We start from the raw sequence: 21,537 nt of genomic DNA, 5'->3' as shown, positions 1-21,537 counted from the left end.
GGTCATTTCACTGTCTCTTTGCCCATTTTGAAATTGGGCTATTTGCCTTTTTATTATTGAGTTGTAAGCGTACTCTATATATTCTGTATATAAGTCCCCTACCAGATATATTATTTGCTAATTTTTCCCCATTCTGTGAGTTGTCTTCCTTTACTAACTTTTGTCTTTTTTTCAGCTATTGAGGAAGAAATATTAAAGTCTCCCATTATAATAGCAGAATTCCCTATTTTTCAGTTTTTCCTGTTTTTCTTGATATATTTTGAAGTTGGTTAATTAGATGCATGTATAAAATGTGAATTAGGTTGGATTCTCCAAAGGAAAAAAATTCCAGATAGTAAACATATTTATTACAAGAAAATATGTTTTCTGGCTGGGCGTGGTGGCTCACGCCCATAATCCCAGCACTTTGGGAAGCCAAGGTGGGTGGATCACTTGAGGTCAGGAGTTCAAGACCAGCCTGGCCAACACGGTGAAACTCCATCTCTACTAAAAATACAAAAAATTAGCCAGGCGTGGTGGTATGCACCTGTAGTCCCAGCTACTTGGGAGGCTAAGGCAGGAGGAGAATCACTTGAACCCAGGAGGCAGAGGTTGCAATGAGCCAAGATCGCACCACTGTACTCCAGCCTTGGTGACAGAGCAAGACTCTGTCTCACAAAAAAAAAGAAAAAGAAAAAGAAAATATGTTTTTTTCTAATAACTCAGCCTAAAGAAAATTTAAAATACTGCTAAAGATATTTTAGAATTAAAAGTTTATAAACATAAACACGTTGCTCTCTCAATAAAGTGTGTTATTAATTGGAGATTGTAAGTTTTCTATTCTAATATAGATAGATTTTCAGTTAATGCCACCAACCTATGTGTGTGGGAAGCACCAGAGCCCACAATTATGAATGAGCATTTCAGAGAGAAAAGTCACGTGAAATAATCAGTTTAACCAGGAAATTAATGTTACATGATTAAAAATGATTTGAAGAAAACTGGTAAAATTCAAGTAAGGTCTATAGTCTCATTCATTGTATTATGCCAGTTGTTTTCCTGATCCTAATAAAGCATAATTATGAAAGATGTCACCATAGGGGGAAGCTGGGTGATGAGTACAAAGATCTTCTTTGTATTACATTTGCAGCTTATTGTGAGCATATAATTAGTTTTATTAAAAAGTTTAAGGCTGGGCGCGGTGGCTCATACCTGTAATCCCAGCACTTTGGGAGGCCGAGGTCGGCGTATCACCTGAGGTCGGGAGTTCAAGACTAGCCTGAGCAACATAGAGAAACGCTGTCTCTACTAAAAATACGAAATTAGCCGGGTGTGGTGGCACATGCCTGTAATCCCAGCTACTTGGGAGGCTGAGGCAGGAGAATCACTTGAACCTGGGAGGCAGCCGAGATCGCGCCATTGCACTCCAGCCTGGGCAATAAGAGTAAAAGTCTGTCTCAAAAAAAAAAAAAAAAAGTTTAAAACATTATTTGACGAATATAGGTTTTGTATTGATGAGATGAAAGGAATGCTAATGAGTAAAATACGATAGTCTTTCTTCTTAGGTATGGGAGAAGGTGAAGGGATTGTGCCTTTAGAATCCAAAGAGTAGCCATAAAATATAAGTAGTCTTTTTGGCTTGAGAACCATTGATACTATTCTCACTTATAAATGGGAGCTAAATAATGTGTACACATGGACATCAAGTGTGGAATAATAAGACGCTGGTGACTGAGAAGGCTGGGAGGGTGGGAAGGGAGTGAGGGATGAGAAATTACGTAATGGCTACAATATACATCATTTTGGTTGATGGATACACTAAAAGCCCAGACTTCACCACTATGCAGTATGTCCATGTGACAAGGCTGCACTTGTACCCCTTAAATTTATACAAAAAAAAACTATTGATACTACCTCATTTAAACAAATGGCATAGTATAGTTCTTTGTGAAAGTATAAATTTTATATAAATACTACTTTCATTTATATCCTTCTAATATTATTTTAATAAGTTAAATTTATTTAGGTAACTAGCTTAGTAGCCTAGGTAATACACTAGAATTTTCTAACCCTATGGTAAAAGGTGAAAGGTGCTAGGTTTGCATGACTAAAAAGTGACTTTCCTAAGCCAGTATAACAGTTCATTGATCATGATCGTTTCTCTTTGTTTGCAGCACTTTCTTTCAAGTCCCCTCTACTCAAATGTGTAATATCTAATATTTTGTGGAATGTAGTTTTTCTTTGGTAATATCTTAGAAATATTAACAATATTACTAGTTGTAAACAAAGTTTAAAATAGATATTTGCCTTTGTTTAATATAATTTTACTTTGCAATGTGAATTAGTTTGCATAAAAGTTAAGTGTCTCATTAGAATCTATCCTGTGAAATTATTAATCAGCTAGCCTGATACTTCAACACTGGAACATGTAATCAAAATAATGATATGGAATACTTTCAATGCTCTGTAATAAGGGAAAAAATAAGGTGTAGGTCATATCAACAGTTTTTGTTTGTTTTCTAATAAGAGATGTGGTCTCACTCTGTCACCCAGCTGCAGTTCAGTAGTGCTGTCCTAGCTCACCGCAGACTTGGACTCCTGGGCTCAAGTGATCCTCCGACCTCAGCCTCCCGAGTCACTGGGATTACAGTGCAAGACACCATGCCCGGCTAATTTTTGTATTTTTTGTAGACAAGGGTCTTGCTATGTTGCCCAGGCTTGTCTCAAACCTCTGGGCTCAAGGGATCATCCCACCTCAGCCTCCCAAATTGCTGGGATTACGGGCGTGAGCCTCCACGCCCAACCTACAGTCTTAAAGTAATAGTCTCTTTGCCTTTTGTAATTACCAAAGAAGTTTAATTTATTTGTGCTTTCTTTATATTCTTTTACTAGTTTCGATAATGGACAAGGTGACGACAGTTTTCAACAGTGCACAAAGACTAGAAGTTGTCAGAAACTGTATCTCATTCATATTTGAAAATAAAATTTTGGAAACTGAAAAGGTAATAAAATGTCATCTTTCCCAAGTAAGCATTTATCATTTCCCTTTCAGATTTACGTGCCGAGGTTACCAGCTTCTCTCTTCTTTAATTCTATCCCTTTTCCTAATAAAGTATCCTCTCATTGTTTGGATCATTTTAAATGAATAATGTCTAAGATTTAAAGATGTTGGGCCAAGCTTAATTATATGACCACCAGAAATATATTCATAGTAATTTTTTCTGTCAAACTTTTAAACATTGTTCACAAAACACTATTTTGGCATATTACTTAGAAACTTAACATTTTATTCATTTTGTTTTTATTTTTGGAGCCAGAGTCTTGCTCTGTCACCCAGGCTGGAGTACAGTGGCATGATGTTGGCTCACTGCAGCCTCTACCTCCCAAGTTCAAGTGATTCTCCTGCCTCAGCCTCCCAAGTAGCTGGGACTACAGGCACGCACCACTGCGCCCGCCTCATTTTTGTATTTTTAGTAGAGATGGGGTTTCACCATGTTGGCCAGACTGGTCTTGAACTCCTGCCCTCAAGTGATCCAGCCTCCTCAGCCTCCCAAAGTGCTGGGATTACATGTATGAGCCAACATGCTTGGCCAAAACTTAACATTTTAATATAATTTTATGTATTGCAAAGAATCTAGTTAGAATATGTAATGAATTATAGGAACTGTAGTATTGAACTTAAATGTGCCTCCTTAGAGCGTGTTTTCTTGCCTTCTTCAATGAAACATGCTGAACATAATGTAACCCTTTCTTACTGACTCATTGTCATAGTTCTGAATATCTATTTTCAGGGGTTGGTTAAAGCGTGTAGAAATGTTTACCTTTACACTAACTGACCCAGTGCTCTTTACATTTTGTGCTTTTTGGTTTCTATGTTTTCTTAGAGTTGAAGTCTTTCACTTCTTTTGCTTTCAACTTTCACATCCTATTTCTTATACCCACCTTTAGTGATATCATGCCCTCCTACTTCTTATTTTCTCCTTTGTTCTGATTTTTTAGCTAAATAAGCTTATTATTATTATATGTGAAGTAAATTAACTAAGTCCTACATGGTGAACTGAAGGAGGCATCTTTATGGATGTGCCTGTTGTAAAGCGAAAAGAGTTTTAATGCATACACCTAGAGATATCTGTTTTTGCAACTCCGAGTCCTTTTTCTTTCCTTTTTTATGATATTTAAATGAGAAGAGATTGTAGAACTTTTCAGTCATAATTTAAAGCTGAATAGTGATTAAGCAGCCAACCAGTTTAAAAGTATGAAATCACTTGTATTTCTTATTGTTTTAATTTTTCTTTCTGTTCTTGCCATGGAAAATTTACTAGTTATAGAAAGGTGTCTTACGTATCTATGGCTTTGACTCATGATCTGAAGCAACAGTCAGTTTGGTAACCAAAGTTTTGTTAACTTGAAGAAAAAAAGTGAAATTAAATGTTTTTCCATTTATCACATAATTATCTTATATTTCTTGCTGGTTTACATATAAAAATAACCACAAATCTATTTTATAATTGGTCTTAATAATAAATCACCTATTCCCTAGGAGTTTAATTTTACTAATAACTATGTTAAATAAATTATAGGATGCATTTGAATTTTCAGGATGATTGTTTGAAAGTTGTTGTTTCCCCCAGTGGTACCATTTGGTCATTTGTACCTCTCTTGTCCTCAGACCCTTCCTGCTGCACTCAGAGCCCTTAAAGGAAAGGCAGCAAGACAGTGTCTCACTGATGAATTGGGTTTGCATGTGCAGCAAAACCGGGCAATATTAGACCATCAACAGTTTGACTACATAATAAGGATGATGAATTGTACTCTACAGGTAATTTGTAGTTCTTTCAGATTATTCCTCTTATTTGAGAATACTTTTCATTTTTCCAGAATATTTTGTAATTACCAATATATCAGTTCTTGAGCCTACCACAGCTAATAGGATGAAGCGTCAGTATCTGTATCATTTCTGTCAAATACTTTTTTATTACTTGGCATAAATATTAAGAGTTTTTGTTCTTTCTTTGTTTTCTCTTTGAAAATGCTAGATTATTTTACTAGTTCTGTAATATAAGCAAGTTCTTTGAAAATGAAAAGTCATCTTTAAAGCATTCAGTTATATATTACTTAATGTCTATAGTCACATCAGCCCTTTTCAGTCAGTTTTCAGTTGTCCAAGCAGAGGACAATGAATGGTGGATAATCCAAATGTTAAATGAATTACTTAATTAAGTATTTAAGTACTTTGTGTTTGTAAAGCACAACAACAAAATTTCCACTTGGCTTCAAAATGTGTGTATGATCTTTCAGAAACAAACTTCCCACAAAACAGTGAGGACAATTTAGGAGAAGCTAATAATCTTGTTTCCTCATCCTGCCTCCCTTGTTAGAGAGTCTATGACATTGGCATTCTGTTGAGAGGTAATGTAAAGTTCCTTTCTCAAACATTTTGCACAAGGTGGAAATGTAATTAAATATTAAGACTTCAAAGATCATCCGTGGGACTCCAGACAAAGTAAATAAATGCATGTTAAATATTGGTACATTGGAAAGCAAGAATTATAGGTTATAATTAATCAAATTTATGAATGAAACAAGGCCTAAATGAGAAAATATACCATTTGTATGGAATGGAAGACTCAATATGTTAAAGATATCAATTCTCCCCAAAACAATCTACAGAGACAATGCAATTCCTATCAGAACCTTAAACAGAAGAATAAAAGCCTTAAAATTACCAATATACTCCTAAAGAAAAACAACAAAGCATAGCAATTTACCTTGTCAGGTATCAAAAATTTAGTTTAAGATTATATTATTTGGCCAGGCACAGTGGCTCATGCCTGTAATCCCAGCACTTTGGGAGGCCGAGGTGGGCAGACCACAAGGTCAGGAGTTCAAAACCAGCCTGGCCAGCATGGTGAAACCCCATCTCTACTAAAAATACAAAAATTAGCCAGGCTTGATGGCAGGCGCCTGTAATCCCAGCTACGCAGGAGGCTGAGGCAGGAGAATCACTTGAAACCAGAAGGCGGAGGTTGCAGTGAGCTGAGATCGTGCCACTGCACTCCAGCCTGGGTGAAAGAGCGAAACTCCGTCTCAAAAAATAATAATAATTATTATTATTATTTAAGACAGTGTAGAATTGGCACACTTATAAACAAATTGACCAACAGAATAAAATAGAAAGCCCAGAAACAAATGCACACATATATGGAAACATGATTTATGGCAAAATTGGCACCAGCAGTGAAAAGATGAGCAGTTCAATTAATAGTGCTGGGACATGTACACATAACATACCGTTGATACAAAAAATGCATAGATACCTCCCACCACACACAAGAATCATTTCCACATGTATTAAAGACTTAAATATGAAGAGCCAAAAAAAGCTAATCTATAAAGCTTAAAAGTTTTCAAACATAATACAGGAAATATCCTTATGAATTTGGGGTAGGGAAAGATTTGTTAAACTAGTCACAACTAGTGCCAATGTTAAAAGAAAAGATTGATAAATTTGACTACATTAAAATTAAGAACTTCTGTTCATTAAAAGATACCATAAAGAGAGGGAAAACATAAACCTCAGAGAGAGAGGTTAATGCTCAGATTACAAGAACTATAAGCCAGGCATGGTGGTGTGCATCTATAGTCCCAGCTACTCAGGTAGCTGAGATAGGAGAATCACATAAGCCCAGGAGTTAGGCTGCAGTACACTATAATTGCACCTATCAGTAGCCACTGAACTCCAGCCTAGACAACTTATCAAGACCCCATCTCTTTAAAAAAGAAAAAAACCCTACAAATCAGTATTTTTTCAAAAAGACAACCTAACTTGAAAATGAGCAAAAGATTTAAGTATCTTAAAAGGCAGAGCCGAGAATGGGAGAAGAGCAGAGTTTCTGAGCAGCACAGTGGCCTCCCCTCCTCTCTCCTCTCCTCACTCTTGCAGCCTACCTTTACCTACCCGCCTGCTCAGTGCCCAGAACACCTTCCACCATGACCATCTCAGCAAGCTCCCACTTAAACAGAGGCATCAAGCAGGTGTACATGTCCCTACCTCAGGGCGAGAAAGTCCAGGCCATGTATATCTGAATCGATGGTACTCAAGCAAGACTGCGCTGCAAGTGAGCCCAAGTGTGTGGAAGAGTTACCTGAGTAGAATTTTGATGGCTCTAGTACTTTGAAGGTTCCAACAGTGACATGTATCTCATGCCTGCTGCCATGTTTTGGGACCCCTTCCACAAGGACCTCCACAAGCTGGTGTTCTGTGAAGTTTTCAATCGAAAGCCTGCAGAGACCAATTTGAGGCACACCTGTAAACGGATGAGGGACATGGTGAGCAACCAGCACCCCTGGTTTGGCATGGAGCAGGAATATATAATCTCATGGGGACAGACGGGCACCCCTTTGGTTGGCCTTCCAATGGATTCCCTGAGCCCCAGGGTCCATCTTAACTGTAGTATGTGAGCAGACAAAACCTATGGCAGGGACATTGTGGAGGCTCATTACCGGGCCTGCTTGTATTCTGGAGTCAAGATTGCAGGGACTAATGCTGAGGTCATGCCTGCCCAGTGGAAATTCCAAATCGGACCCTGTGAAGGAATCAGCATGGAAGATCATCTCTGGGTGACCTGTTTCATCTTACATCGTGTATGTGAAGACTTCGGAGTGATAGCAACCTTTGGTCCTAAGCCCATTCCTGGGAACTGGAATGGTGCAGGCTGCCATACCAACATTAGCACCAAGGCCCTGCGGGAGAATGGTCTGAAGTACATTGAGGAGGCCATCAAGAAACTAAGCAAGCGACAGCAGTACCACATCCACATTCCCATGAAACTTCCAACATCAACGACTTTTCTGCTCTTATAGCCCATCATAGTGCCAGCATACACATTCCCCAGACTGTTGGCCAGGAGAAGAAGGGTTACTTTGAAGATCATTGCCTCTCTGCCGACTGTGACCCATTTTCGGTGACAGAAGCCCTCATCTGCCTGTGTCTTCTCAAACCGGAGTTGAGCCCTTCCAGTACAAAAACTAAGTGAACTAGACCTCCAGCTGTCAAGCCCCTCCTAGTTCTTCATCCAACTCCAACTCTTCCCCTCTCCCAGTTGTCCTAATTGTAACTGAAAGGATGGAATATGAGGGTCTTTTTAAATTCCTTGTGCCCAGTTAATCTTGCTTTCTTTCTTTGGCTGGGATAAGGGGTCAAATTATTAATTTCTTCACATCTTTACCCTCCTTTTCTTTCCCTATCACTGAAGCTTTTTAGTACATTAGTGGGGAGGTGGGTGGTGAAACATAACCACTGCTTCCATTTAACAGGGTGTGCCTGTTCAATAAGCGTAGCTATCAGAACAGACTGCATGTTTGAAGGAGGGGGATTTTTTCTTTGAGGGACCTGAGAGGGGAAGACCTGATTTATTCTGGTTAGGTTAGGATTTCCCTTTGTGGTGGAAATGTTTCTTAAAAGATTATAACCAACTTTCTACTAAAAGTAGGGATTAGGAGAGAAGGTAGGGGTTGGGGATCAGGGAGGAGAATGCCCTTGGTCTCCTGCTTGTGTGGGACTAGCCTAGCTTGGGGTGAAATGCTCTCCTCTGAACACAAAGCTTAGTATAAACTGATGGATATCCCTACCTTAAAAGAAGAAGAGGTTCTTTTTGCTTGGTCCTCTATTTATCACACAAAACAGAGTAGTATTTTTATATTTAAATGTAAAAACAAGGGTCGGGTGCAGTGGCTCATGCCTGTAATTCCAGCACTTTGGGAGGCCAAGGCAGGTGGATCACGAGGTCTGGAGATTGGGACCATCCTGGCCAACATGGCGAAACCCTGACTCTACTAAAACTACAAAAAATTAGCTGGGCATGGTGGCAGGCGTCTGTAGTCCCAGCTATTCGGGAGGCTGAGGCAGGAGAATCACTTGAACCCAGGAGGTGGAGGTTGCAATGAGCCGAGATCATGCCACTGCACTCCAGCCTGGGCGACAGAGCAAGAATCTGTCTAAAAAAAAAAAGTAAAAACAAAAAGATTATATATATAGTTTTGTGGCTTATGTGTGTTTTGCTAAGGGAAAAACAACATACAGGTCACGGGATACCAAATTCAAAGCAAATAATCTAGACAGAAATTAAGTAGCCCCTTTTGAGTAAGGAGTGAGGGAAGTGGTGCTTGAAAGTTGTTGATTTGCGGTTAGTCCTTCATGACCACTCTAGGGTTTCTGTGCCCTGCCCACCCTCTGGAGAAGACGAATACTGGTCAGTTAACAGACGACATGTTACTAGCAGTCACTTGATCCCCATGGCTTTGGTTTAAAAGACATATACTTGTCCACATGGGTTTAGAGGTAAGAGTTAGCTGGTCAACTTGAGCATGTTACTGACAGAGGGAATATTGGGGTTATTTTCTGGTGGGAATAACATGTCACTAAAGCAGGACTTTTGATATATTAAATTTTTAAAAAACAAAATAGAAGTTTAGATTTTAATCAAATCTGTAGAGTTTCTAAGTAATTTTTGCAGAATTGCCTGTTTGCTTTAACTGTCTCCTTCTGCCTCTGCTCTTGAAGGATATGGGGACAGGGCTAGAGTCAGAACACTTGAAATTTTGTATCCCAATGTCTTTTCTCCCAGTGTGAAATATTCCATTCTTTTGTTAAGACGACCGAGCAGTTATTTTTTTCCTTTGTAATAAGAAACAAACCCCACCTTTATCTCTACATTTCCCCTACCATTCTCTGGTTTTTGTGTTTGCTTCAGGGGGCCAGCTGTGGTTTTCTCTTGCCATGATGACTTCTAATCGCCAAGTACAGTATGCTCAAAGTCAGACAACTCCTTACTATAAACAAATTGTGTAACTGCCCAGAGCAGCACTTATAAATCAGCCTAACATAAGATCTCCAAAAAAAAAAAAAAAAAAGAATTAAGGAAACCCACTTGGATGATAAGTGTATAACAAGATGATCTGTGTCAATAATTGAAGAAATGCAAATTAAAACTATAAGCAGAGCCTTTTACACTCACTGTTTGGCAAGAATTAAAAAGTCTGATAATGTCAAACAAATGTATGGAACAAATAGAGTATATAAACTCTGCTAGTGAACGTGTAAGTTGGTATAGCTACTTTAGAAATTTTAATAAGATATGAGAAATAAGATTATTGGTCATTATCTTATAAAGCTGCATATGAAGCGTACTCTATCACCTAGTGATTTCATTCCTAGAGGAGCTCTTGCCCACATACATCAAGAGACATGTACAAAAATGTTAATGGCAAGATTGTTCAAAATAGCAGAAAACTTGAAATGACTCATATGCCAACCAACACTAGAATGGATAACTTATATCTTCTTACACTAGAATATTATATATCAGAGAAAATAAATGAACTGCAGTTACAAAGGATAATGTAGATGAATCTTAAAGAAGATAATTCTGTACAAAAATAAAAAGACAATTCAGCACTGTCATGAGTTACAGAAAAATAAAAAGGAATAAAGCAAAAAAAGGACAATTCAACTATAATATGGATCCACTTTACAAAATTCAAGTGCATGTTATATACTATTTAAGGATATTTAATGATACAAACATACGTGGTAAAAGTATTTTTTTAAAACTAAGGTAATAAGAAACAAAATATTTAAGAAAATTACCTCTGTGGGACACAGAGGAGGGGCAGTAAACATGGGGATCTTCCAATGTAATGATAATATACTATTTAGGTACATGGGTGTTCATTGTATCATTCTTCATAACCTTATAGCTTATGTATATTTTATGTCTTAAAGTATTGACTGCTATTAGATTCTTTACAGGGCATATTTATCTTCTCAAACTCACTTCAAACATTTTGTAGATTGTATAAGTTAATTGCCAAGTTAGGGGATGATTCACTTTTACTGGATATACATTCTTTAGAGTATGAGACAGTAGATATAATACTTTATAATGGCAAAAATCAAAAACAGCCTAACTGCCTACCATTTGGCTAGTGATTAAATATGGTGCAACTCTTCTTTAGAACACTGTTCAGCTACTAAATAGAAACAAGTACATCTATATATGTACTGATATGGAAAAATTTCTTATATATTGCTAAGTAGGCAAAAGGGAAGTTACATAAAGTAGATATGAATCTATTTTTGACCTAAAATTATATGTATGTATGTATGTATATGATAGTAAAAATCTGGAAGGATATTTACACTAAAACCTGTTAAGATTATCCTGATAAGAGAGATACCGATGATTACCTCTGGGATGTGGATTAGAAGAGTTTTGATTTCCATTTTAAACCCTTCTCTGCTTGAAACATACACATATAACTACATTATATAAGATATATAACAAGCATGTATTACTTTTATAATTTGAAAAAAGTCCTCAGTTTTTTAGAAAGGAAATTTTAGCATCCTATGAGAAGAACTTGCCCTAAAAGAAAAGCCCTGTCTTTTGTTACTTTATTACAGTTACTTTGTTACCATTACTATAGAGGATAAAGGAATAGAATTAACAGATTAAGGTCTCTAGAAGTCCTAAAGTCATGTAATTTCCTAATTCCCCAATGATTGGTATTAAAATGACAAAAACCATTTTGGAGCTTTTTGCTATTAGTACTTTCTGTGCTGTTTATTAGCTGAAGAACTAACTTTTAAGGCTTTCTCTAAACTTAATTTTAGCATTTACAATTATGGCACTTATAGAATAGCAGATACCCTTAGGCTACAAATATTTTTCATTTGAATAATCGTATTTCTAGAAACAAAAAGACATGGAGTTTTTTTGTTTTTGTTTTTGTTTTTGCAGCTTTCAAATACAATTGATTTACTCAGGAGTTGTTTGAAAAAAACCAAATACATTTGGATTGAGGGGCACTTAATATTTTATAATTCACTATTTCATGTATACATAAAAAGAGATCCTGTGCTTCATCAAGCACATGCTGTTGTTGAATGTTGTATAGAGGCCCTTCACAGTTATGAATGGACTTACATGTGATGTTCTTACTTTAATGTGTTATCTGTTTAATGTGTCACCCACTTGGGATTTGTTAGTATTTATATTCTTGATGCAACAACGTACTTATTAACAGGGATTTAACATGACATTCTGAACATTTTTTTACAAAAGCATAGAGTTTCAAGGCAGAGTGGCCAAACATCTGTGTTGATGTTTTAAGAAAGAAACATTAACTAAATGAACCAATTTTTAGATAGTGATTCAAAAACTTTGGTAATTTTTACTTTTCATGACCTAGAAGTTATTCTTCTGTCTTTCCTATCCACAAGGGAAAATTAAATGGAACATGAGTACTGCCAAAAGGCTGTTTATCAGGTTATTTCAGTGCCAGTGTAATTTTTTACAGCACTGTTTCATAGAGGTTATAGACTATTCCTACCTATCATTTCATTTCAAAGAACTGATCATATTTTAGTATTTTTTGAAACTGAGATTACTAAAAATCTCTCCAAAAATATCATGACCTTAACTTTTTATTTTGTCAAATATACAATTAAAGCTTTTTATGTGTCTACATCCTAGCTAAGATCTTTTAAAAATAAATTATAATTTTAAAACCCAGTGAAGTCTTCTATGTCCAGCATTATGTTAAATTGCATATACGATGAGGAACCTTCTCACTAACATAGAAATAGATCTCAGAAAATTACAAACAAATATAAACCATTATTTTGGTATATTGTTTCTCCTAAGAAGAAAAGAAAATCTCTAATGTATACTTCTTTATACTCTGAAGAAAAGGACAAGTAGAGAAAACCAAGCGCTGAGCAGTTAGCAGTTGGGACAATCAGATTTGTGAGTACACCCTTGGCCTCTATAAGTCTTGGCCCTCTGGTTGAACCTGAAAGTTTTGCGTCAAGCTCGAACACTGGAAAAAGAATAAAGTAATCCTTATTCACTTAGAATAATAGTCTCCAATCTCATCCAGGTTGCTGCAAATGCCATTAATTCAGTTCCTTTTTATGGCTGAGTAGTATTCCATCATATATATCTGCCACAGTTTCTTTTTTTTCTTTTTCCTTTTTTTTGAGTCTCACTCTGTCACCCAGGCTGGAATGCAGTGGCATGATCTCGGCTCACTGCAACCTCTGCCTCCCAGGTTTAAGCAATTCTCTGCCTCAGCCTCCCGAGTAGCTGGGATTACAGGCGCATGCCACCACGCCTGGCTAATTTTTGTATTTTTAGTAGAGATGGAGTTTCACCATCTTGGCCAGGCTGGTCTTGAACTCCTGACCTTGTGATCCACCTGTCTCAGCCTCCCAAAGTGCTGGGATTACAGGCATAAGCCACCGTGCCCAACCCAATATGCCACAGTTTCTTTATCCACTCATTGATTGATGGGCATTTGGGTTGGCTCCGCATTTTTGCAATTGCAAATTGTGCTGCTAGAAACATTCATGTGCAGGAATCTTTTTGGTATGACTTCTTTTCCTCTGGGTAGATACATTGCTGGATCAAATGGTAGTTCTACTTTTACTTCTTGAAGGAATCTCCACACTGTTTTCCACAGTGGTTGTACTGGTTTACATTCCCACCAGCAGTGTAGAAGTGTTCCCTGTTCACCGCATCCACACCAATATATATTATTTTTTTATTATGGCCATTCTTGCAGGAATAGGGTGGTATCATATTGTGGTTTTGATATGCAGGAAAGAGCCTGTGATTTTGAAAACTGAGGAATATTTCCATATTAGTGAGTATAGTGTAGAAATGTGGTTGGAGAAGAGATGAGAACAGTAGATGGAGTAACCTATGGTTAAAGTAAGCAGATTGCATATGTACATTAATCTCTGCTACCACCCAAAAGCCCATTAAAACAAAAGTAAACCACTTAAAAAAATACATAAACCCACAGGCAAAACAGGAGAGGAGACAACAGCAACATCTTAGAAACTAGAAAGCTGATAGATGAGTGATCTTTACTTAGCAGACCCGAGAAAGCCTTTTCCCAAGTAGCAGCGGGAAAAGCCTTGAAGCAGCCCAGTTTACAAAACCCCAAAAGGCTCAGGAATTAGTAACATCATGTATCTCTGCGAGCAGAAGGACAAGGTGAGGCTAAAACATAAAAAATAGAGGATTGGTTGAAAGCTGCTTAAGATTCTGTTGGATCCCCCTCCCAGTTCCTTTCTTAATTCGGTGTAAACAGCCAGCTGCCTCTCCTTTACCATGGCAGAAGATTAGATGTTTGTTTGTTTGTTTGTTTATGTATTTATTTTTATGAGAGAGAGGCTGTCATTGGCCTGGAAGATACTAGGTCTGGTTGAGGGAAATTCTGTCTTGCTGCAAACAAGGAGGTTGTGTGAATGCCAAATATTGAGAATGCCAGTGGGCTTTCCCCCTTTAGCTTCCAGGACTCTGGCAGCCTACCCTCCAGGCAAGAGATTGTAAAACTGTTCTCTGAGAAATGTGACCAGCCAAAGAGAAAAACACTTTATTAAAGATGTGGAGGTTGACGTTTTTCAGTAGAACAGCTCTCCCAGGGCATACTATAATGAAGCTGTCACTCAACAAGCTTCATCCATGTGGACATTATTTTCTTCTGTCATTCTTTGATTTACTTCTCCTTTCAGGGAATGACCTAAACAGAAGGGACCATCAAACAAAGTCATTTGCTGCTCCCCACCATTGTTCCCCCAGTCTGCTTTCATTTTCCATTTTTTCTTGTAAAAGAACCATCCAGTCAGCACTTATAATTGTCCTATCCTCTTCCTTCTTGGGTGCCTGTATCACTCTGTACTGCCTCAGATAATCTCAGCTTTTATTTGTCCATGAAACTGGGTAAGCCACAATCATGGTTGCCCTCTGGAAATAGACTTAAAGAAATTAAGTACATTTTTGAAATCACACAACTAGTAAATTAAAGCAATGAATTCTAAATGAAAATCTGGTATTTTCATTTGCCTCTTTAGATCCATCTTTAGATCTTCTCTCAGTCTAAAATTCTCCCTAGGCAGTCTTACTCATCTGCATTACCATCTCTTGCTTCTGCCTTCCAAATCTCAAGCCTAAATTCATCTCCTAAATTCTGCTACTGCACCAACTTCTTAACTGGTTACCCTACCTCTGTCCTGACCCATTTCTATAATATAACTGTTCTCCATTTCCCCAAAGTGATACTCGTATATTTCAAGTTGTATCTTTTCACTTCACAATTTAAAATCCTTTGCCTTCATAGTAAATTCTGATCTTATCTTGGCCCCTGCCTATATCTACAGTCTCATCGTTCACTGCTGTCAGTCCCCAGGCCTTACACATCTATTGCCTTTGTTTGGAACACTGTTTCTTCCCCCTTTCCTTTCTCCTCCCTGCTCCCTCAATCTTTCCTTTCCCTTGGCCAACTCCTACTCATCCTTTAATTTCAGCTTGGATGTCATTTCTTTCTGGAAGCCTTCCTCAGCCCATGAAGCCTGGATTGGTAGCAACTCTGTGCCTCTACTTCATCTTGTACTTCCCCTGTACTATCCACCATGATCCTGCAGTAGCACTTACCACATATAATGATATTGCCTGTTGACATGTGTATTTCCCATTTTGTCTGGCATGGAGTAGTCTCTCACTAAAAATTTGTTGAATTAATCAATGAATAAATGAATGTATTGTAAGTAGCTGCTTACCTCAGCTGGTTAGAATTTTAGTCCCTATACTGAGTTTCTGTCCCTTCACAGGCCAGTAGCTTTTGCCCCTTTCTTGGCTATAATCTAATCATCAACCCGAGCCAAGCTCTATTCACCTTTATGTCTTTGTGCACAGTAATCTCTAGGTTAGAGAATGTTGACGGACATGTTGATAATTCATGACCTAGCTTGAAAGTAAACTTAAAGTTTACATACAGCTGGTCAATATTGTGCCAGTGGACAGGAGTGTCATCGATATATTTAAAGTGCAAATGTTCATACTGCTGAGTTACAATCACCATAGCTGAAGCTTACACATCTGTATTTTTTAATGTCCCACAAGTAAATTTGATATATACCTAGAGTTGAAATATCAGTGTCCTATTATCTGGAGTAGTCATTTTTAAAACTTTTTCATGTTCATTTCTGAGCCCCATCATCAGATGTTCTGATTTGTTAAGTTTGGGAAGGGGGAGATCAGAGCTAACATTTGAAACTTTTCAACAGTGAAATGGGCAGCTTTGTAGAAATGCCATCCTCATCTCATACAGTGTGCCATCAAACACTCTTATAGTCATTTGTCAGGAAAGCTGTAAAGGATTTCTACATTGTCAGGGAGATTGGACTAAATGCCCTCTAAAGTGTCTCCTCCTCTGAATTTCGTGATCTCAGGACACTTTTTTTTTTTAATCCCTGCTTACGAGAAGCATTCCTGGTTCTCCAGTTCATAACACAGTATCATCTTTGGTCCCTGCAAGGTCCCTTCCTTATTTTAATTTGTTTATTTTTATCAGCATTATGCTCCCAATCTCCCTCAAGCATTTAAATGTGCTTTTTTTAATTGACAGATAAAGTTGTATATTTATCATGTGCAACATGATGTTTTGAAGTATGTATACATTGTGGATATTTTAATGTGTTCAATATATTATTTTCTATGCAGGTGTCCTTGAAAAATGTATATTGTTTACTACATGTGTATTTTAATTTATGTAAATGGTGTATTATGTATTTCATTCTGTTTTTGTCTTTTGTCAGTCAGCATTATGTTTTTAATAAAATGTGAATCTCGAGTAACTCTGATTCCAAAATCAGATAGATACAATATAAAGAAAGGAAAAAAAAGCCCCTTTCTCTTATGAATGTAAATGCAGAACTCTTAAGAAAAATATTGGCTAATCTAATCCAGTAGTGCATTAAAAAAGTAAAACGTCATAATATAGTGGAGTTTAACCTAGGATTCTTTCAGTGTAATGCACCCCATTAATAGATTAAAGGAAAAGAATTAGGATTATCTCAGTCAGTTAAGAAAAGGCATTTAATAAAGTTTAATGCTATTTATTTAAAAGTTCTTAGAAGCTGTTATTAGAAAAGAGCTTCCATGTTTGGTAAAACCTACAGCAACCCTTGTAGTTAATGAAGAAACTTTATATGCATTCCTTTAAAATTAGAGCAAGACAAAGATGCTTACTATTACACTATTAACAATGTTATTAGTGTGTCAGTAGTTGTCATTATTTTTAGATAGAAAACCAGATTTCTGATCCTCTACCTAGAAAATGTATCAGAACAAACTGTTTTTACTAATAAGATGATTCAGTTAGGTTTTCAAATATAAGATTAGCCTATAAAAATCAATAGCATTTATTTTCATCAGCAAAAAACAACTAAAAAGTAAAATTTTTTAGAAATTGTGCTTTCTACCTTTCCTCTCCCCCTCCCATTCCTTCTTCTTTTCTCTTGCCTTTCCTTTCTCCTTCCCTCCCTTCTTTCCTTCTTTCTTTCCTTGTCCAGGCACCATTAAACAGGCTCAGGGAGAGAAGTAATGGCAGCCAAATAGAAGCTGGGCCTTATACTTATAAACATTGAGTTTAAATGAGGTAGTATAGGTGGCCTAGTGAAGTCAGGATATTGTTTATCCTCAGAAGACAAAGCAAATAAGTAAATCTGTTGAGGGTAATGGTAGCCAAGTTTTTCACAGATAGAGAAGTGAGTACAAATATGGAAAAGGAGAAAGCTAGAATGAATCATATGGTTTTGGATGAATTTAAGCTAATGATGCTTATCTTTTTATAAATACTAAAATAACAGGTGGAAATGTGGGTATACGTCTATGTGTATATGAGGGGAGGAGTTAGGAATGCATACATATATTTCCTGGCTCTGTTCTGAGAGAGTCTGGCAACAGAGACACCCTATAGCAATGAGCATGTCTAGTGTCCAGATCTTGGTTTCTAAATATGAGTCTACTAAAAGGAACTAGGAATTCTTGAAGAAATGGCTAGCAGCAGGAGTAGGGCAAGGAAAATATTAGAAGGGCTTGAACATCTTTTTATTTCAGAAAGTACAGAAGTACTTAAAGAATCAGTGAACTCTAGTTGGATTTTTAAAAACTGTGGTTAAATATATATAACATTAAACTTACTATTTTAACCATCCTTAAGTATACAGCTTAGTGGCATTACGTATATTTATATTGTTGTGCAAATGTCACCACCATACATCTCCATAACTTTTTCCATCTTCCCAAACTGAAACTTCCTATCTATTAAACGATAACTCCCGTTTCCCCCTGCCCCCAGCTCCTGGCAACCACCATGCTACCTTGTATGTCTATGAATTTGGCTACCCTAAGTACTTAATATAAATGAAATCATACAGTATTTGTTCTTTTGTGACTGGCTGATTTAACATAATATTGTAGCATGTGTCGGAATTTCCTTCCTTTTTAAGGCTAAATAATATTCCATTGTATGTATATACCATGTTTTGTTTACCCGTTCATCTGTCAGTGGACACTTTGGGTTGCTGTCACCTTTTGCTTATTGTAAATAATGCTGCTATGAACATGAGTATGCAAACATCTCTTCAAGCTCCTGCTTTCAGTTATTCTGAGTATACAGCCAAAAGTAGAATTGCTGGATCTTATGGTAATTATCCTTTTAATTTTCTGAGGAACTGTCATACTGTTTTGCGTAGTAGCTGCATCATTTTACATTCCCACCAGCACAAGGGTTTCAGTTTCTCCATATCCTCACCAACGCTTGATTTTTTTTTTTAATAGTAGCCATCCTAATGTATGTGAACCGGATATCACATTGTGGTTTTGATTTGCATCTCCCTAACGGGAGTGGTGTTGAGCATCTTTTTGGTTAGTGACAGTATGAGCAAGCTGCAAGAGTACCTGACCCCTACATTGACCTCTGAGCATAAGCATAGATGCCGCTTCACTTCCATCTTCCAATCACAAAGTGACACTAACAGCACCATACAGAGAAAGGAACTAGAGGTAATATAGTACCAGCTTAGCTAAATTGACAGTATATAGTCACCACACTCTTCTTCCCCGTCAGCATCTAATTTAACCTAAAAGACCTGTGAGGTTGTGAACTCAGTGTGTCTTGTTAGCTGAGTCAGCTAAAAGATTAGACTTTGTATATTATATTTAGACATCTCAGCACTGCAGCTGCTATATCTTACTTGATTTATCTTTTAGAGCGGTCATAGACATTTTTCTGTTCCCTTACCTGAAACTCGTGATAGGAATCTAAAGCCTGAGCTCATTGTGATCTTTCTCCAAATTCTCTAGCACACTTTAAAACAATGGACTAACCCCATTGTTCTTATTTGAACTAAAATATTTTATGGCAGTAACTATATGGTTATCTATAGGCACTTGATTATAGTTGTCCATAGGTGATAATTTATTTAATTAATTGTTTTGCCATTGCATGCCATGGACTACCAGTTTCTCATTAACCGCTGGCAAAAAACTTATTAATGCTTTTCAATCTAATGAGATCAAATAACTAATTCTAGATTCCAGTCCTTAAGTTTCATTTCTCCTAAAACAACTTTTGTTACAGGTTAGGAAATTCCTTAAGTAATACTCTTTATTTTCTGCAAGTCTTTATTATACTTATCCCAGTTATATCTGTCTAAGTGTATAGAAAAGACTCACAGTAATTTCCAAATATTCTGGATAATTGCTTTTGCAAGTAGAATTTAAAATAGTATCTTACCTAGTTATATCAAATTGTATTAAGTGTTTGTTATACATATATAAGTGTTTGTTAATAGAAATATAGGCCAGGCGCAGTGGCTCAAGCCTGTAATCCCAGTACTCTGGGAGGCCGAGGCGGGCGGATTACCTAAGGTCCGGAGTTTGAGACCAGCCTTACCAACATGGAGAAACTCCATCTCTATTAAAAATACAAAATTAGCCAGGCATGGTGGCGCATGCCTGTAATCCCAGCTACTTGGGAGGCTGAAGCAGGAGAATCACTTGAACCTGGGAGGCAGAGTTTGCCATGAGCCGAGATCGCACCACTGCACTCCAGCCTGGGCAACAAAAGTGAAACTCCATCTCAAAAAAAAAAAATAAAGAAATAAAGAAATATAATAGCCTGTCAGCAGTTGTAGATTTGGCATTTTTTTCCCCAATTTTTATTTCAGGTTCAGGGGGTGCATGTGCAGACTTGTTATGTGGTTAACTTGTGTGTTGCTAGATTTTGTATGATAATGGCCTCCAGCTCCATCCATGTTGCAAAGGACGTGATTTCATTTTTGTATGTCTGCTTAGTATTCCATGGTGTATGTGTACCACATTTTCTTTATCCAGTCAACCATTGATGGGCATCTCAGTTGATTCCATGTCTTTGCTGTTGTGCATAGTGCTGCAATGAACATACAGGTATACTTGTCTTTTTGGTAGAACGATTTATATTCCTTTGGGTATATACCTAGAAATGGAATTGCTGGGTTGAATGGTGGTTCTGTTTTAAGTTCTTTGAGAAATCTCTTACTGCTTTCTACTGTGGCTGAGCTAATTTACATTCCCACCAGCAATGTATAAGCATTCCCTTTTCTCCACAACCTCACCAACATCTGTTTTTTTTTTTAACTTTTTAATAATAGTCCATTCTGACTCGTGTGAGATGGTATCTCATTGTGGTTTTGATTTGCATTTCTCTAATGATTAGTGATGTTGAACGTTTTTTATATACTTGTTGGCCATGTATATGTCTTCTTTTGAGAAGTGTCTGTTCATGTCCTTTGCCCATTTTCTATTATTTGGGTTTGCTTGTTGGTTTAAGTCTCTTTTAGATTCTCAATATTAGACCTTTGTCAGATGCATAGTTTGTAAATATTTTTTCCCATTCTTTAGGTTGTCTGTTTACTCTTTAGATAGTTTCTTTTGCTGTGCCAAAGCTCTTTATTTAGATCCCACTTGTCTATTTTTTATTTTGTTGCAACTGCTTTTGGAGAATTCACCATGAAACTTCTGCCAAGGCTTGTGTCCAGAATGGTATTTCCTAGATTTTCTTCTAGGGTTTTTATAGTTTTAGGTCTTACATTTAAGTCACTAATCCATTTTGAGTTTATTTTTGTATATAGTGAAAGGAAGGGGTCCAGTTTCAATATTCTGCAAATGGCTAGCCAGTTATCCTAGCACCGTTTATTGAATAGGAAGTTCTTTCTTCATTGCTTCTTATTCTTGACTTTATTGAAGATCAGATGGTTGTAGATGTGTGGCTTTATTTCTGGGTTCTCTAACCTGTCTCATTGGCCTATGTGTCTGTTTTTGTACCAGTGCCATCCTGATTTTGGTTACCATAGTTTTGTGGTATAGTTTGAAGTTAGGTAGTGTGATGCCTCCGGCTTTGTTTGCTTTGGATGTTTGGCCTTTTTTTTGGTCCCATATGAATTTTATTTTTTTGAGATAGAATCTTGGCTCTGTCACTCAGGCTGGAGTGCAGTGGTGCAATCATGGCCCACTGCATCCTCAACCTCCTGGGCTCAAGTGATCCTCCTGCTTCAGCCTCCCATGTAACTGGAACCACAAGCATGTGCCACCACACTTGGCTAATTTTTTATTTTTTGTAGAGACAGGGTCTCACTTTGTTGCCCAAGTTGGTCTCAAACTCTTG

At 37.2% G+C, this 21,537-nt stretch overlaps 1 protein-coding gene and 1 pseudogene across 3 annotated transcripts in view; both read left to right on the top strand.

Moving 5' to 3' along the window:
• SBF2 (SET binding factor 2) overlaps nucleotides 1-21,537 on the top strand; it is a 528,888-nt gene that overhangs the window by 335,563 nt on the left and 171,788 nt on the right. For all 3 annotated transcript variants that reach the window (XM_063608381.1, XM_003818147.6, XM_055094099.3), the window contains exons 15-16: nucleotides 2,872-2,981; nucleotides 4,649-4,798. In XM_063608381.1, coding sequence (XP_063464451.1) covers nucleotides 2,872-2,981; nucleotides 4,649-4,798 — 260 coding nt within the window. The remainder of the gene's footprint in view (nucleotides 1-2,871; nucleotides 2,982-4,648; nucleotides 4,799-21,537) is intronic.
• On the top strand, nucleotides 5,849-20,004 carry LOC129393345 (glutamine synthetase-like; annotated as a pseudogene).

Source organism: Pan paniscus, chromosome 9, assembly GCF_029289425.2.
Source record: "Pan paniscus chromosome 9, NHGRI_mPanPan1-v2.0_pri, whole genome shotgun sequence".
NCBI lineage: Eukaryota > Metazoa > Chordata > Mammalia > Primates > Hominidae > Pan > Pan paniscus.
Note: the sequence above shows the minus strand (reverse complement) of the source record. Positions and strands in the feature narration are given on the sequence as shown.